General features: G+C 38.2%; 1 protein-coding gene across 3 annotated transcripts in view; it reads left to right on the plus strand.

Annotated features, from left to right (window-relative positions):
* Positions 1 to 10,917, plus strand: part of CCDC138 (coiled-coil domain containing 138) — a 26,623-nt gene extending 15,706 nt beyond the window's left edge. For all 3 annotated transcript variants that reach the window (XM_017883811.1, XM_017883812.1, XM_017883813.1), the window contains 4 exons: positions 41 to 160; positions 7,650 to 7,727; positions 7,836 to 7,943; positions 10,657 to 10,917. In XM_017883811.1, the coding sequence (XP_017739300.1) occupies positions 41 to 160; positions 7,650 to 7,727; positions 7,836 to 7,943; positions 10,657 to 10,839 (489 nt within the window). In that variant the 3' untranslated portion in view covers positions 10,840 to 10,917. The remainder of the gene's footprint in view (positions 1 to 40; positions 161 to 7,649; positions 7,728 to 7,835; positions 7,944 to 10,656) is intronic.
* The last annotated feature ends 7,686 nt before the right edge of the window (positions 10,918 to 18,603 follow it).

Here is an 18,603-nt window from a genome sequence, read left to right on the forward strand (position 1 = left end):
CTTGCAAGTTTTAGTCAGAGGTTTTTTTTTCTCCTCCTAGCAACATGATGCAGAAGTTGAACACTTAACTGAAGTCCTTAAGGAAAAGAATAAAGAAACCAAGAGACTGAGGTCCTCTTTTGATGCATTGAAAGAATTGAATGATACCTTAAAAAGACAGGTAAGACCTGTTTTAATATATATTGGACATAAGACATTCTAAGAACCATATTTTATATACAACAAATTAAAGTCAGCCTTAGAACACGTTTCGGCTAGAGAAAGTTTGGATTACATTTGTTAGCTTTATTTTAAAATACTTCCAAATGTAAATAAAATATTCTTCAACTCTTTGGTTTCTTTATTTGTTCTGCAACCAACTGACAGGCAAAGGAGAAAAAGACAAACAAAAGAAAAAAAGACAAGCAAAAGAAAAAAACCTGATAACCTGAGAACTAATTACGTTTTTAGGTACTGATCTCTGGCTTTAATACTTATTATTTATCACTACTTATTTAACATTCATTTATTTTTGAGTGTCTATTATATCCTAGGCATAGTGCTAGACTCAGACCTTTACATCGCTTGTGTTCTCATGGTTATAAACTGGTATCACATTGCAGTATACTTATAAATAAGTACTGTAGGCCGGGCACGGTGGCTCATGCATGTAATCTCAGCACTTTGGGAGGCCAAGACGGGTGGATCACGAGGTCAGGAGATCGAGACCATCCTGGCTAACACAGTGAAACCCCGTCTCTACTAAAAATACAAAAAAAAATTAGCTGGGCGAGGTGGCAGGCGCCTGTAGTCCCAGCTAATCGGTAGGCTGAGGCAGGAGAATGGCGTGAACCCAGGAGGCGGAGCTTTCAGTGAGCCGAGATCATGCCACTGCACTCCAGCCTGGGCGACAGAACGAGACTCCATCTCAAAAAAAAAAAAAAAAAACCAAAAAAAAGCATTGTAATTTAGATTAATACATAATATCAAAGTTGCATAACATAAATATTTTTGTGAGTTATGTCTATTTTTTTCCTTTCCTCTGCCAGGTTTTGGCAGAAAGATGTGAAAGTAAAGGAGTGTGTTAAAGAGAGACAAGAGAATGATTATGTATTTTTTAGATTGTGTGGGGAGTAGATGTTGGAGCAGAAATTGGAGTAAACCCCGTCACTTTGAAAATGAAAGCATCGGGCTGGGAATCTGTACGGATTATAAAATGTAACTTAAGCCTCAGACTCTCCTGGAGATCCTTTGCCAGCTGTCCTTTTCTGTTTCTGCTTTTGTTTCCCTTTAATCTCTACTTGTTGTGATCTTCCTCCTTGGCAGCGATACATAGGTACCGTGTTTCTCACCTGATTCTAATTCTTTGGCTTTTCTCAGTTCATTTATGACTGTTACTATTGGACTATGAATTTGATGGCCTGTTGTCTCTTTGGAATCCCACTTTATCCCTGGAGAGATCACTTTTTCTCATTACAGTCTCATTCTACCACTCTCTCGTGAGGATTTTAAAAATTCCTAGCTAGATAAACTGTTGCCCATACCCATCTCTTAGGTTTCTGTAATCCTTAATAATTTTGCATGTGGTTGCATGAGTGTGTGGTAATTGGGGTGGATATGTGGATTATTAAATATTTGGACCTATTGATAATTGGATTTATGAGCTAATGTGTACAAACTGAAAAAATTTGGCAGAATGCTTTTTTATGGTTTCTTTTTAAGAATAGATCAGAGGTCAGCACACTTTTTCTGTTAAGGACTAGATAGTAAGTATTTTAGGCTTTGTAGGCCATGTGGTCTCTCTTTCAGTGACCCAGCTCTGCCATCATAGTGCAAAAATAGCCATAGGCAATAAGTGAATGAGTGTGGCTGTGTTCCAAAACGACTGTATTTATAGAAACAAGCAATGGGCATATTTAGCCAGCTCCTGGCCAGATGAATGACATGTACTTTGAAATTGCTGAAGAAAAAGATATGTTATTTCTGTGACTGACTTACACGGTAATTTATGCTAACACTGGATATACATTTTCTAATAATTTAAAACATTTCTCATTAAGTCTAGCCGAACTGAGGAGGCAAGGGTTAATGTTCAAGCCTCATCACGGGGAGACAGTTCCAGTGAACACCCCAAGATCTCAATTGAAAGGAGCAGGATTGTGCCTTGGGACTGGGTGAATTAGAGGGAGACAGAACTTTGCTAAATTGAAACCTGGCCTTGATTAAGTGCAGTTTCTGATCAGATTAAGGTGCTTACTCCTCAGTTTAAATGCCTAGCAGAGGAAAATACGTCTTTCATTCTATACAGAGAATACAAGCGTACTTGCAAGTGATCCAGATTTAACAGGCAATGACTTTAAAACAATGATTAATATGTTCAAGAAAGTAGAAAAATAGATTGACAACTTCATTAGAGAATTCCTAGTGTAGGTACATTTTTGCCTATACAGTAAGTCTGTGGAAAGGAATTAAATTGAAATTTGAAAACTAAAAAATACATCAGTTGAATTTAAGAATTCCATCGAATGGGGTTGTAAAATTATTTTTAATTGACATAATTGTGCATAATTATGGGGTACAGTGATATTCGATACAGTAATGTGTAATGATCAATCAGAGTAATTAGCAAATCCATCAACTTAAACATTTATCATTTCTTTGTATTGGAAATATTCAAAATCCTCTCTTTTTCTATTAGAAAATATACCATAAATTGTTGATTGTGGTTACCCTGTAGTGCTGTAAAGCTAGAACTTATTCCTCCTATCTAGTTCTTCTTTTTGTTTTGTTTTGTTTTTTTTTTTTGAGATGAGTCTTACTCTGTTGCCCAGGCAGGAGTGCAGTGACGTGATCTCGGCTCACTGCAACCTCTGCCTCCTGGACTCAAGCGATTCTCCTACCTCAGCCTCCCGAGTATCTGGGATTTCAGGCACCCACCACCACACCCGACTAATTTTTGTATTTTTAGTAGAGATGGGGTTTCACCATGTTGGTCAGGGTGGTCTCAAACGTCTGGCTTCAAGTGATCCACCTACCTCTCGGCTTCCCAAAGTGCTTGGAATACAGGCCTGAGCCACTGCTCCCGGCCCCCCATCCAGTTCTAATTTTGTGTCTGTTAACCAACTTCTCTCCATTCCTTCCTTTCCACAGCGTTCGCAACCTCTAATATTATATTCTGTACTTCTGTGAGATCAACTTGTTTTTTAGCTTCCACATGAGTAAGAACATGTGGTATTTATCGTTCTGTGCTTGACTTATTTCACTTAACATAAGGTCTTTCAGGCTCATCCATGTTGCTGCAAATAACAAGATTTTGTTCTTTTTCAGAACTGAATAGTATTTCATTGTTTATGTATACACCACATTTTCTTTATAAATTTATCTATTGATGGACACATGGGTTAGCTACTTTCCATACTTTGGCTATTGCAACGACTACTGCAGTAAACATGGGAATGCAGATATCTCTTCAATATACTGATTTTCTTTCCTGTGAATATATACCCAGAAGTGGTCTTGCAGGATCATATGGTAGTTATGTTTTTAATTTTGGGGGGAACCTGAATACTGTTTTTTGTAATGGCTGTGCTAATTTATATCCCCACCAACAACGTAAAAGAGTTTTCCTTCTCCACATCATCACCAACGTTTATTACTTTTTGTCTTCTTCATAGCCATTCTTACTGGGATGAGATTGATACCTGATCATGGTTTCTATTTGCAGTAACCTGATGATTAGTGATACTGAGCATTTTTTCATATACCTGTTGGCTGTTTGTATGCCTTTGTTTGAGAAATGTCTATTCAGATTATTTACCCATTTTTTATTTGGATTTTTTTTTTTTTGCTGTTGAGTTCCTTGTATTGTCTGGATTTTCATCCTTGTTGGGTGACTAGTTTGCATATATTTTCTCCTATTCTGCAGGTTGTATCATTTTTATTGTTTCCAATCTCATTTGTCTGTTTTTGCTTTTGTTGCTTGTGCTTTTGAGGTCTTATCCATAGTATCTTTGCCCAGGCGAGTGTCCTGAACTATTTCCCATTTTTTCCTCTAGTAGTTTCATAGTTTTGGGTCTTATATTTCAAAGTCTTTAATTCATTTTGGGTTGATTTTTGTCTGTGATGAGAGATGGGTTCTAGTTTTATTCTTAGGCATGTGGATATCCATTTCCCAGCACCGTTTGTTGAGGAGACTGTCATCTCTCTTATTAATGTTCATGGCACCTTTGTAGAAAATCAGTTGGCCATAAATGTGTGGATTTATTTCTGAGTTCTCTATGCTGTTCCATTAGTCTATGAGTCTATTTTTATGCCAGTACTATGCTGTTCTGGTTACTACAGTTTTGTAGTATATTTTGAGTTTAACTCTGGCTTTGTTGTTTTCACACAGGATTGCTTTTGCTTATTTGGGGTCTTTCATGATTTCATACACATTTTAGGATTTTTTTCTTTTTCTGTGAAGCATGTTGTTGATATTTTAATAGACATTATGTTGAATCTGTAGATGACTTTGGTTATTTTGACAGTATTAATTGTTCCAGTCCATGAACATGAAATATCTTTTCTTTTTTTGTGTGTGATCTTCAATTTCATTCATCAGTGTTTTATAGTTTTCATTGTGGAAATCTTTCACTTCTTTGATTAAATTTATTCCCAGGTATTTTATTTTATTTTTGTAGCCATTGTAAACAGGATAAATTTCTTTATTTCTTTTCAGTTAGTTTGTTGTTAGTGTTTGGAAATGCTACTGATTTTTGTATGTTGATTTTGTGTCCTTCAACTTTACTGAATTTATTAGTTCTAAGAAATTTTTGGTGGAGCCTTTCAGTTTCTTTGCATTGAAGATCATGTCATCTGCAAAGAAGGACAATTTGACTCATTTCCAATTTGTTTTTTTTTGTTTGTTTGTTTTTTTGAGATGGAGGCTTGCTCTGTCGCCCAGGCTGGAGTACAATGGCACGGTATCTGCTCACTGCAACATCCACCTCCTGGGTTCACGCCATTCTCCTGCCTCAGCCTCTTGAGTAGCTGGGATTACAGGCATGCACCACCACATCTGGCTAATTTTTGTATTTTTGGTAGAGACGAGGTTTTGCTGTGTTGGCCAGGCTGGTCTTGAACTCCTGGCCTCAGGTGGTCTGCCTGCCTCGGCCTCCCATATTGCTGGGATTACAGGCATGAGTCACCACACCCAGCCTGTTATTTCCAATTTGGATGTCTCTTATTTCTTTTTCTTACTTAATTACTCTGGCTAGTACTTCTAGTACCATGTTGAACAAGAGTGGTGAGAATGGGCATCCTTGTCTTGTTCTAGTTCTTAGAGGAAAAATTTTCAGCTTTTCCCTGTTGAGTATGATGTTAATTGTGGGTTTGTTATGCATAGCTTTTAGTGTGTTGAAGTACATTCCTTCTGTACCTAATTTTTTGAGTTTTTACTGTGAAGAGATGTTGAATTTTATGAAATACGTTTTCTCTGTCTATTGAAGTGATCGTAAGGTTTTTATACTTCATTGTTATTCTGTTAAAATGTGATATATCAATTTTTTTATTTGCATATTTGAGCCTTCCTTGTGTCCCTGGGATAAATCTCACTTGGTTATGGTATATTGTCTTTTTGGTGTGTTGTTGAATTTGGTTTGCTAATATTTAGTTGAGGATTTTAGCGTCTATGTTCATCAGGAATATTGGCCGGGAGTTTTCTTGTTGTGTCTTGGTTTGGTTTTGGTATCAGGGTAATGCTGGCTTTGTACAATGAGTTTGGAAGAATTCTCTACCCTTGAGGTTTTTGGGATAGTCTGAGAAGAATTGGTATTTGTTCTTTAAAAGTTTGAATTCAGCAGTGAAACCATTTAGTGAATTTAAAAGTACAGTTCAGCATTGAAGCCATTTAGTTTGGACTTTACTTTGCTGGGAAACTTTTGACCATGATTCAATCTTGTTACTTGTTATTGGTCTGTTCTAGTTTTCCATTTCTTCCTGATTCAGTCTTGGTAGGTTTTATGTGTCTAGGAATTTATCCATTTCCTCTGGATTTTCCAGTTTGTTGGCATATAGTTGTTTCATAATGATCTCTGTAGTCTCTAGTGATCCTTGTATTTCTGTGGTACCACTTGTAATGTCTCCTTTTTTGTTTCTGATTTTATCTATTTGGGTCTTTTCTCCTTTTTTCTTTTCTTTTTTTCTTTTTTCTTTCCTTCTTCCCTTCCTCCCCTCCCCTCCCCCTGCTTTCCTTTTCTCTTTTCTTCCCTTCCGTCTCTTGGTACTATTTCTTCTCTTCCTTTTCTTTCTTTCTCTCCTTTTTTTTTCGTTTTGACTGTCTCCCTCTGTTTCCCACGCTGAAGTGCAGTGGCATCACCACGGCTTGCTGTAACCTTAACCTCCAGGACTTAAACCACCCTTCTACCTCAGCCTCCTCAGTAGCTGGGACTGCAGGCGTGCGCCACCACCTCTGGTTAATTTTTTAATTTTGTTGTAGAGATGAGGTCTTAACTGTGTTGTTGAGGCTGGTCTTGACCTGGGCTCAAGTGATCCTCCTGCCTCACCCTCCCAAAGTGCTGGGATTACAGGTGTGAGCTACTGCACTCAGCCTCTTCTTTTTTCTTAATCTAGTTCATGGTTTGTTTGTTTTTTTTATTTTTTCAAAAAGGTACTTTTCATTTTTTAAGAAAATTATTTTAGATTCAGAGGGTACATGTGCAGCTTTGTTACATGGATATATTGTCTAACAGTGAGGTCTGGCCTTCTAAAATGTACTCTTCACTCAAATAGTGAACACTATACCCAGTAGGTTAATTTTCAACACCTACCCCTCTCCCCGCTTCCCTTTTGGAGTCCCCAGTATCTGTTATTTCCATGTTTATGTCCATATGTGTGTACCTGTTGTTTGTCTTTGACTTATAAGTGAGAACATACAGTATTTAATTTTCTGTTTCTAAGTTATTTCACTTAGGATTAGTGACCTCCAGCTCCATCCATGTTGTTGCAAAAGACATGATTTCATTCTTTACTATGGCCACATAGTATTCCATTCATGGTGTATATATATCATAAATTTTATTGTAAGATACCATAAGTAATATCATAAAAAAGCAATTGGATACCCAGAAATAAATCTAAAGAGAGATGTGCAAGACATCGCCACTGAAAACTACAAAACATTATTAAAAGAAAATAAAACCTAAATAAATTGAAGATATGTTCATGTGTAGGAGGACTCAATATTGTAAATATGTCAGTTCTTCCATACATATACATGTCAGTATATACACACACACACACACACACACACACATAATCCCAGTAATGCAATCCCAGTTATAGCTCATTGTACTGCATACTTAGGATTTTATACTTTTCTGTATATGTGTTATAGTTCTAACAACAATTTACTTATTAATAAAAGCATTTTCCACTAAAATATATGTATATGCTTTTAAGACATCTGGAGTCTTGTACATTCTTCATAAGATGAAGTAGATTATCTTACAAATCATTAATATTTTAGGGAAAAATGGCAACTTCAGTTGTGATCTAAGTTAATCATGAATGCTGTCTTTGTTTTATTATGTTGGTTACTAATATAGACCAGATTAGATAGTAGATTGAGAAACCCTTAGTATGAAACCAGTTGAAGGTTTATATTGAAATATCTAACTTTTTCTACCCTTTAGTTGAATGAAGCAAGTGAGGAAAACAGGAAGATGGACATTCAGGCGAAAAGAGTTCAAGCTCGTTTAGATAATTTACAGGTAAGTTGCCTGTTCTCTACAGACACAAGTATATTTTTGGATGATTGCCTTTGAGTTTACTCATTTTGATACAATTGTCCTTTAATTCATGCATATGTACTGTTGCAGAGGAAGTATGAGTTTATGACAATACAGAGATTGAAAGGAAGTTCCCATGCTGTTCATGAAATGAAAAGTTTAAAACAAGAAAAAGCACCAGTTTCAAAAACTTACAAGGTATGATATGATTGAAAATTTCTCCAATGGAAAGCCAGGAAGATTTCTCTTGTGCTTTAGTCTTTTCTCTTTGATTTAGCAAACATTCTTTTTGGAATGTTTGCTGTGGAAAGGATTCACCATAATACTTTTTTAATAGGGAAATGTCTCAAGAATATTTAAAATATACTTTCATTTGCAAAAACAAAACTATTTTATTTCAACAGTGTTTCAAGTACAGTATTGACACTTCATTCATGGCTTTATTGCTTAGTGTGTTTTGACACTCCACAAGCATTTGCTATTTTTCAGTCAAGACTGCGACCCATCCCTGAATGGATTTCCGTGTATCTTTTTTTCCTAAGAATTTGTAAAATTTGAGATATAAATTACATATGGTAACATAATGCACAAATCCTGTAGCATAAAGTTTGATTAATTTTGATAAATATTTCATGTTGCCTACAACCAAATGTAGAATATTTCCACTGTCCTAGAATATAGAACTTTCCACTATCCTAGGAAATTCTCTAATGCCCTTTCCTGGTCATTCTTTTCTGCCAGAAGTTTTGCAGAAATTAGTTTTGCCTATGTGAGACATTTGATCAGTGGAATTGTATTGTGTGTACTTGTTTGTGTAAGGCTTTTCTCAGCATAATTATGAGTGTATCAGTAGTTTGTTCCCTACTATTGCTCAGTAGTTTTTCATTGTATTAATATATCAGAGTTTGTTCCTTCATTCTTCTGTTGATAGACACCTGGGCTTTTCTAGTTTTGTCTGTAATAAATAAAGCTGCTACAAATATTGATATGTACAGGGTTTTTATGGATATATGTTTTCATTTGTTTTGGATATATACCAGGACTATAATCTCTGGGTCATAAGGTAGATAAAGGTAGATGTATGTTTTTAAGAGACTGACAGTTTTCCAAATTGGTTGTACTGTTTTATACTCCCATTAACAGTGTATCCAAGTTTTGGTTGCTCCACAACCTTGTAAACATTTGGTGTTTTCAATTTTGTTCATTTTGACCCTTCCAGTGGGTGTGTAGTAGTATCTTATTATTATGGGCTTTGATCATTTAGATATTTTGATAAATTTTCTAGTTCTTTATAAATTGAGAAAATTGGAGTAAATTGAAAAGGTACAGATTTTATATTCAGGGACTGAAGATAATTGAAGTTTTCATCTAAAGGGAGTTAGTTTCTATTTGAAAAAAATTGAGAAAGTGAAAAATTGCTCTTCAGAATAATGCAGTGATGCTACTATTTATCATTTTGTCTTTATTCATTCTGATTTTGTGGATTGCCATTGACTTAATGTTGCCGTTTTATTAATTTGCTTTTATATTTCTCTGTCTTTGAATTTTTTTGTTTTTTTATTTTTTAATTTATTAATATTTTTAATTTTATTTTTTTTTGAGATGGGGGTCTCACTCTGTCACCCAGGCTGGAGTGCAGTGGCGCAACCTTGGCTCACTGCAACCTCTGCCTTCTGGGTTCAAGCCTCCTGAAGAAATGGGATTACAGGCGCCCACCACCATGCCTGGCTATGTTTTGTATTTTAAGTAGAGACAGGGTTTCATCATGTTGGCTAGGCTGGTCTCGATCTCCTGACCTCAGGTGATCCACCTGCCTCTGCCTCCCAAAGTGCTGGGATTATAGGCGTGAGCCACCATGCCCGGCCTGCAGATTAAAAAAAATAATAAATTTAACATAGTTCCCTGCTTAAGGTGGATATGTGTAGTGGTATCTTATTTTTAAAAAATTGAATTAAATTAGAAATGTGTTTTGTAATAATACTTAAAATTAGTCTAATTAAATTTGTAAATTACTTTGTTATTTTACTTTTCGTTTTGGTAGGCTCTCGGAGGACAAGATTTCTAGGGAAAAAAAGTTCATATGTGTATTGAATGATATACTGGAAAGACAAAGTAACAATTTTGTGAGAAGAAAAGATAGGAAGTTTCATAGTGGAAATTCTTTAGCTCTGGAAATCTTTAATTTTTTTTAGTCTTTTAATTGTGGTGGTTCATGCTCTTGAGTTAAGGCTAATTTTACTTTTTTTCCATCTTATCAAACTTGGATAAATAATTTTTATGAAAAGTTTTCTTGTAGTAATAAGGTACAAGTTATTTCAACTTCCTAATTATGATGACTTTTCTTGCCTTCTCTCAGTCATCATTTAACATGTTTTTAATATTAGATAGGGAGGTTTTTGGTGTTTTTTTGGTTTGTTTGTTTTTTGTTGTTGTTGTTTTTTCTTTTTTGAGATGGAGTCTTGCTCTTTTTCCCAGACCAGTGTGCAGTGGTGCAATCTCGGCTCACTGCAACCTCCACCTCCTGGATTCAAGTGATTCTCCTGCCTCAGCCTTCCAAGTAACTGGGATTACAGGCATGCGCCACCATGCCCAGATAATTTTTGTATTTTTAGTAAAGACAGGTTTCGCCATGTTGGCCAGGATGGTCTCAAACTTCTAGGGAACTTCAGGTGATCCACCCACCTCAGCCTCCCAAAGTGCTGAGATTGCAGGCTTGAGCCACAGCGCCAGACAAGTTGGGAAACTTTGATTTGGGATTTCTTTTGTTCGTTTGGAGAAGCTCTGTCCTTAACACATTTTAGTGAATTACTTTAGTCAAATTATTCTTTAATTATTTACCAAATTTAAAGCTTGTCTTTGAAGTTTTACGAAGTTGTGAACTGAAATAAATGATTTAATTTTTGACATACAGGTACCACTTAATGGGCAAGTTTATGAACTTTTAACTGTTTTCATGGACTGGATTTCAGATCATCATCTTAGCAAAGTGAAACATGAAGAATCTGGAATGGATGGTAAAAAACCACAACTCAAATTTGCTTCCCAGAGAAATGATATTCAGGAGAAGTGTGTAAAGGTTTGTTTTTTAATTTGAAATATGTGACTCAGAGTATATGAAGATTAAAAAAGGGAAAAGCCAGGGCCAGGCACAGTAGCTCACGCCTGTAATCCCAGCACTTTAGGAGTTCAAGGTGGGCAGGCAGATCACCTGAGGTCAGGAGTTCGAGACCAGCCTGGGCAACATGGTGCAACGGGCAACCCTGTCTCTACTAAAAATACAAAAAATAGGTGGGCATCATGGTACGTGCCTGTAATCTCAGCTACTTGGGAGGCTGAGGCAGGAGAAACGCTTGAATCTGGGAGGTGGAGGTTGCAGTGAGCCGATGTTGCACCACTGCAGTCCATCCTGGGCAACAAAGCAAGACTATTTCAAAAGAAAAAAACCAACAAACAAATTTGAGGGGCTGCCTCTGATGAGGCCTTTCTTCCTGGTCTCCTGCAGAGTCCAGAGGTGATACAGGGTATCACATGGCTAGGGGGCTGAGTGTGCTAGCTAAAGTCTCTCTCCCTTTTATAAAGCCACCAGTCCAATTCCCATGATAATCCATTAATCCATTAACCCTTGGATGAATTAATCCTTTCATGAGGGCATCCCTCATAACCCAGTCACCTCTTTTTTAAAAAGCTTTTATTTTAGAGATGGGGTCTCCTCGTGTCACCTAGGCTGGAGTGCAGTGGCCCAGTCATTGCTTACTGCAGCCTGCAAACTCCTAGCCTCAAGCAGTCTTTCTGCCTCATCCCTTTGAGTAGGGACTACAGGTATATACCACTTTGCCCAGCTAATTTTTTTTTTTTTTTGAGACGGAGTCTCACTCTGTCACCCAAGCTGGAGTGCAGTGGCGCGATCTCAGCTCACTGCAAGCTCCACCTCCCGGGTTTACACCATTCTCCTGCCTCAGCCTCCCGAGTAGCTGGGACTACAGATGCCTGCCACCTTGCCTGGCTAGTTTTTTTGTATTTTTTAGTAGAGATGGGGTTTCACCGTGTTAGCCAGGATGGTCTCGATCTCCTGACCTCGTGATCTGCCCGTCTCAGCCTCCCAAAGTGCTGGGATTACAGGCTTGAGCCACCACGCCCGGCCTGCCCAGCTAATTTTTAAAAAACTTGTATAGAGATCAGACCTCGCTTCGTTGCACAGGATGATCTTGAACTAGCTTCAAGCATTCCTCCTGCCTTGGCCTCCCAAAGTGTTGTCATTACAGATGTGGGCCGCTGTGCCCAGACCCAGTCACTTCTTAAAGGCCCCGCTTATCAATACTGTCATATTGGGAATTAAGTTTCAACATGACTTTTGGAGGAAACAAACGTTCAAACCATAGCACATGGCAAAAGGGAATTAAAGTTGCTAATCAGCTGACCTTAAAATAGGGAGATTATCCAGGATTATGTGGGTGGTCCTGGTAATCACATAAACTTTAAACCAGAAGGATTCAGAAGAGTAGGTCAGAGACTCACCCCACTCTTTCTGGCTTTTGAAGATGGAGAAAGAGGGCCATGAGACATGGAATTCAGATAATCTTTTTTTTTTTTTTTTTTGAGACGGAGATTTGCTCTGTCGCCAGGCTGTAGTGCAGTGATGCCATCTTGGCTCACTGCAACCTCCGCCTCCCAAGTTTACACCATTCTCCTGCCTCAGTCTCCCAAGTAGCTGGGACTACAGGTGTGCACCACCACGCCCAGCTAATTTTTGTATTTTTAGTAGAGACGGGTTTTGACTGTGTCAGCCGGGATAGTCTCAAACTCTTGACCTTGTGATCTGCCCACCTCGGCCTCCCGAAGTCTTGGGATTACTGGTGTGAGCCACCATGCCCGGCCATCAGATAGCTTCTAGAAGCTGGGAATTGCCCTCTGCTGACAGTCACAAAGGACATACAAATCTCAGTGCTCTAACTGCAGCAAACTGGATTCTGCATGCAACTTGAATAAGCAAGAAAATGGATCCTCCTTTAGCCTCCAGAAAGGAACACAGCTCTGAATATACATTGATTTTGGCTGGCTGAGACCCATATTAGACTTCTGAACCTACAGAAGTATAAAATAATGAATTTGTGTTGTTTAAATGTTAAGTTTGTGGTATTTGTTATGGCAGCAATAGGACACAAATATACCTTTGTTTAGAATTCTGTCTCTTAGTACCTACATCAATTATTTCCCTAAATCTAGCCTTATTTTAGAAGTAACTGCTAATTAGGAAGGCCTGCAGTATTAAAGTTCTGCAGAGAAATTTTATTTGTTAGAACTAGATGAGGGCTGGGCACGGTGTCTCATACCTGTAATCCTTGCACTTTGGGAGGTTGAAGTGGGAGGATAGCTTGAGCCTAGGAGTTTGAGATCAGCTTTGGCAACATGGCAGTACCCCATATCTACAAAAAATACAAAAATTAACCAGGCGCGGTGGCACACACCTGTAACCCCAGTTCCCTCGGAGGCTGAGGTGGGAGGATCACCTGAACCTGGGGAGGTCAAAGCTGCAGTGAGCTGTGATTGTACCACTGTACTCCAGCCTGGGCAACAGAGTGAGACCCTGTCTGAAGAAAAATAATGGAATCAGGATCATGTAACACTGTGTTTTTATATTAGTCTAATAACATAAGAGAATAACATTTAGCACACGTATTTCTCAGGATTCATTTTAACATCTCTAAATAAAAAGTTGTCTGTTGACATGTTCGGTATTTACAGTTTCTGTTGAACTTAGATCATTTCAGTTAAAATATTGTTTTCAACTTAATTACTGTGTATTCATAAGGGTAGAACAATTTTAAGGTGTATAAGTAAGTTTTTAAATATAATAATAGAAGAGTAAGTAGTACCAGATTAACTAATTAAATACATGTGGGCATCATGAGCAGGTATTCACATCTCTTTAGGAAGATGTAAAATTTGTGATTTTAAATAATGTAATCTTAAAATCTTTTTTTTTGTTATAGGACTCTGTTAACCACTTGGGCAGGCATTATATTTATTCTAAGAATACTAGTATAACTCAAAATATTTTAGCAAAGTAGTCTCTTCAGAAATTACCTTTGGAAACTTCTGACAGGGTTTTTTTGTATATTTGATCACAGTTATAACTTGTTTAAGGATGGATTTAATATTTAAAAACAACTAAAGCCATTGAGGAGTAAATCTGATATACTGGGTATACCTTATAAGACTGATTTTCTTGTGTAATTCAGTAACATAAGGGTGGACTATTATCAAAGAAATTGAGATAGAAAAATTCAGTACAACCTGAGGTGGAAGGTACTATGTATTACAGCTAATGATTGTAAAATTTGGCTATAGGACTAACATCATCAACATGTTGGAGTAGGTAGTTTCAGGCCCTTATTCCTCCATGGAAACACCAGTTAATTTCAATATAATGACAAGGACATGTTAGTGAGAATTGTAGAGACCAATTGAGAAGCTGCAGCACTCAGGCTAAAACATTAAAAAGAAGGGACTCCTTCAGAAGGAGTGGAAAAGTTCGTGACATTTTGCATGTGTGTTCCCCTCCCAGTATAGTGCAGTGCAACCAGGAGGAAATTTCCTGTCCCCTGCCTTCTCCCTTGGGACAAAAATGAAATAATGGACTGCGTGTTCAATATTTTGGCTTATCCAAAGTCTGCCCACAGGACTGGTTTGCATCTCATCTCACTCAGAGTGCTGAAGGGAATGGTAGCGTATCGGGGAAACCCCCATCCCCGATATTCAACGTGGGTTCTTTTCTGTTTCCCTAAGTGTCGACTGGTCTGACGAAATAAAGGGAAAGAGTATAAAAGAGAAATTTTAAAGCTGGGTGTCCGGGGAAGATATCACATGTCGGCAGGTTCCATGATGCTCCCTGAGCTGTAAAACCAGCAAGTTTTTATCAGCGATTTTCAAAAGGGGAGGGAGTACACGAATAAGGGTGTGGGTCACAGAGATCACATGCTTCACAAGGTAATAAAATATCACGAAGCAAATGGAGGCAGGGCTAGATCACAGGACCACAGGATGGGGCGAAATTAAAATTGCTAATGAAGTTTCGGACACGCATTGTCATTGATAACATCTTATCAGGAGACAGGGTTTGAGAGCAGACAACCGGTCTGAGCAAAATTTATTAGGCGGGAATTTCCTCATCCTAATAAGCGTGGGAGCGCTACAGGAGACCAGGGCTTATTTCATCCCTTCGTCTTCGACCGTAAAAGACAGCCGCCCCCAAAGTGGCCATTTCAGAGGCCTACCCTCAGGGGCCATTCTCTTTCTCAGGGATGTTCCTGATTGAGAAAAAGACTTCAGCGATATTTCTCCTATTTGCTTTTGAAAGAAGAGAAATATGGCTCTGTTCTGCCCGGCTCCCCGGCAGTCAGAGTTGAAGGTTATCTCCCTTGTTCCCTGAACATTGCTGTTATCCTTTTCTTTTTTCAAGGTGCCCAGATTTCATATTGTTCAAACACACATGCTCTACAAACAATTTGTGCAGTTAGCACAATCATCACAGGGTCCTGAGGCAACATACATTCTCCTCAGATTACAAAAGAGATGATGGGATTAAGAGATTAAAGACAGGCATAGGAAATCACAAGGGTATTGATTGGGGAAGTGATAGGTGTCACTTCACAATTGTGAAATCTTCACAATTTATGTTCAGAGATTGCAGTAAAGACAGCCATAAGAAATTATAAAAGTATTAATTTGGGAAACTAATAAATATCTATGAAATCTTCACCATGGCTTTATGTTCTGCCATGGCTTCAGCCAGTCCCTCGGTTCAGGGTCCCTGCCTTCCTGCAACAGTAGCATACATAGTTTGGAAGCTGCAGGAAACAGAAGTGATCTGCACTTCTGCTGGGAGAGGTCTGAGGGACACAGAGATTAATGGGTTTCTGTGAGGAAACAGCAGTAAGTTGTTAGGGAAATTAAGACTGTCAAAAACACACATAGAAGCCCAGAGAAGACACATGTCTCAGAAAAATTTGGGTGGTCCTAAAACCTCTAACTGGGCTGATTCATGAAAGTGTTTCCCTGTATGAAGCCAGTTGTAAAGACTCAGAAAGGTATTTGTTTTCTGTTTTTTCAAATGCCCAAATACCCATTACAAAAGGATCAGAAGGCATACACAGGAGCAAGGGACATTGATCAAATCAAAGAAGAAAACAAAGCTTCAGAAACTCACCCTAAAGAAATGCAGGTCTCTGAACTTTGTGACAGATGACTTAAAAACTGTGACAGATAATTTAAAAACTTAAGAGAACACAAAAAACTAAGCAAAGTCAGGAAAATGATGCAAGAACAAAGTGACAGTGTAAACTAGAAGATACAAATTATAAGAAAGAACCAAATAAATTCTGGAGCTGAAGAATGCAATGTCTGAACTATAAAAGTCAACAGTAGACTTGATTACGCAGAAGACATCAACACATTTGAAGACAGATAATCTAAAATTAAGTCAGAGGCTGGGCACAGTGGCTTACACCTGTAATTTCAGTGCTTTGGGAAGCCAAAGCAGGAGGGTCACTTGAAGCCAGGTGTTCAAGACCAGCCTGGTCAACATAATGAGACCCCGTGTCTACAAAAAGTTCTAACGAAATAATAAAATTATGTCAGAGGAGCAAAGAGAAAAAAATGAAGAAAGGTAGTGACAGTCTAAGGGACTTATGGGAGATCATCAAGTGAACCAGTATATGCATAATGTAAGTCTTGGAATGAGAAGAGAGAAGAAGGGGGAGAGAGCTTATTTGTAGAAATAATGGCTGAAAACGTCCCAAACTTGCCCTTTTTTGAGGAAAGGATTGGGCATACAAATTCAGGAAGCTCAAGGAACTCCACAGAGGACAATTCCAAAGACACCCAACTCTAAGATACATTATAATCAAGTTGTCAAAAGTAAAATACAAAGAGAATCTTGAAATTGACAAGAGAAAAGCAGCTGGTCTCGTTGAAGGGAGTTCTATAAGAATTTCAGCAGATTTCTCCGCAGAAACCTTGCAGGCCAACAGGCAGTGGGATGGTACATTCTGCAAAATGTAAAATAAAAACAAAAAAACAAAAAAAACCCCTGTTACCCAAGAGTACTATATCCAGCTAAACTGTCCTTAAGACTTTCTCAGATAAACTATAGTTGAAGGAGTTCAGTAACCATTACACCTGCCCTGTAAAAAATACTAAAGAGGCCGGGCGCGGTGGCTCAAGCCTGTAATCCCAGCACTTTGGGAGGCCGAGACGGGTGGATCACGAGGTCAGGAGATCGAGACCATCCTGGCTAACATGGTGAAACCCCGTCTCTACTAAAAATACAAAAAACTAGCCGGGCGTGGTGGCGGGCGCCTGTAGTCCCAGCTNAAAAAAAAAAAAATACTAAAGAGAGTCCTTCAGATTGAAATGAAAGCACACTACACAGCAACATGAAACCATATAAAAGCGTAACATTCTGTGTTAAAGGCAAATAAATGGACAAATACAGTAAGTAGCCTATATTGTTGTAATCTTGATATATAAGTTGCTTTTTAATTATTACATAGAATGTAAAAGACAAGTATTTAAAAAAAAAACTAAGTCTATGCTGGGGGTAATACAACATATAAAGATACAATTTGTGGCCTGGTGCGGTGGCTGACGCCTGTAATCCCAGCACTTTGGGAGGCTAAGGTAGGTGGATCACCGAAGGTCAGGAGTTTGAGACCAGCCTGGCTAACATGGTGAAAGCCCATCTCCACTAAAAGTACAAAAATTAGCCAGGCATGGTCGTACGTGCCTGTAATCCCAGCTACTTGGGAGGCTGAAGCAGGAGAATTGCTTGAACCTGGGAGGCGGAGGTTGCAGTGAGCTGATTTTGTGCCATTGCACTCTAGCCTGGGCAACAGAGTGAGACTCTGTCTCAAAAAAAAAATAATTTGTGACATCAGTAACATGAAGTGGGAATGTGGAGCCATAATGGTGCAGTTGGTGTATTCAGTGGACATTATTGATGTAAAATAGTTGTAACTTTAAGATGTTTTATATAATTGATTGCAAAGAAAATACTTATAGAATATACACAGAAGGAAATGAAAAGGGAATCTAAACGTGTAACACACACAAAAATCAGTGAAACCAAAAGGCAGTAAGAGAGGAAAGGAGGGACAAAAAAGCTGCGAGACATACAGAAAAAATTAACAAAATGGTAATAGTATGTCCTTCCTGGCCTGGCGCGGTGCCTCATGCTTGTAATCCCAGCACTTTTGGAGGCTGAGGCGGGTGGATCACTTGAGGTCAGAAGTTCAAGACCAGCCTGGTCAACATAGTGAAACCCCATCTCTATTAAAAATACAAAAATTAGCCGGGCGTGGTGGCAGGCACCTGTAATCCCAGCTACTCCGGAGGCTGAGGCAGGAGAATTGCTTGAACCCAGGATGCAGAGGTTGCAGTGAGCTGAGATCACACCATTGTGCTCCAGCATGGGCAATGAGTGAAACTTTGTCTCAAAAAAAAAAAAAAAAAAAAAACTATGTCCTTCCTTTATCAGTAATTACTTTAAATGTAAATGGATGAAATCAAAAAACTAATTACAGTGGCTGATTGGATTTAAACAGCCAGCACCCAACTGTATGCTGTCTACAAGGGACTCATTTTAGATCTAAAGACACGTGTAGGCTGAAAATGAAAGGATGGAAAAAGGCAATCCTTGTCAGTGGTCACCAGAAGAGAATAGTAGTAGTAATACTAATATAAGACAAAATATACTTTATGTCAAAAACTCTTACAAGAGACAAGGACACTATATAAATGATAAAAAGGTAAATTCACCAAGAAGATATAAATGAGAAATATTTATGCCCTAAAACATCAG

The sequence above is a fragment of the Rhinopithecus bieti genome, unplaced genomic scaffold (assembly GCF_001698545.2).
Source record: "Rhinopithecus bieti isolate Rb0 unplaced genomic scaffold, ASM169854v2 scaffold_13742, whole genome shotgun sequence".
NCBI classification, from domain to species: Eukaryota; Metazoa; Chordata; class Mammalia; order Primates; family Cercopithecidae; genus Rhinopithecus; species Rhinopithecus bieti.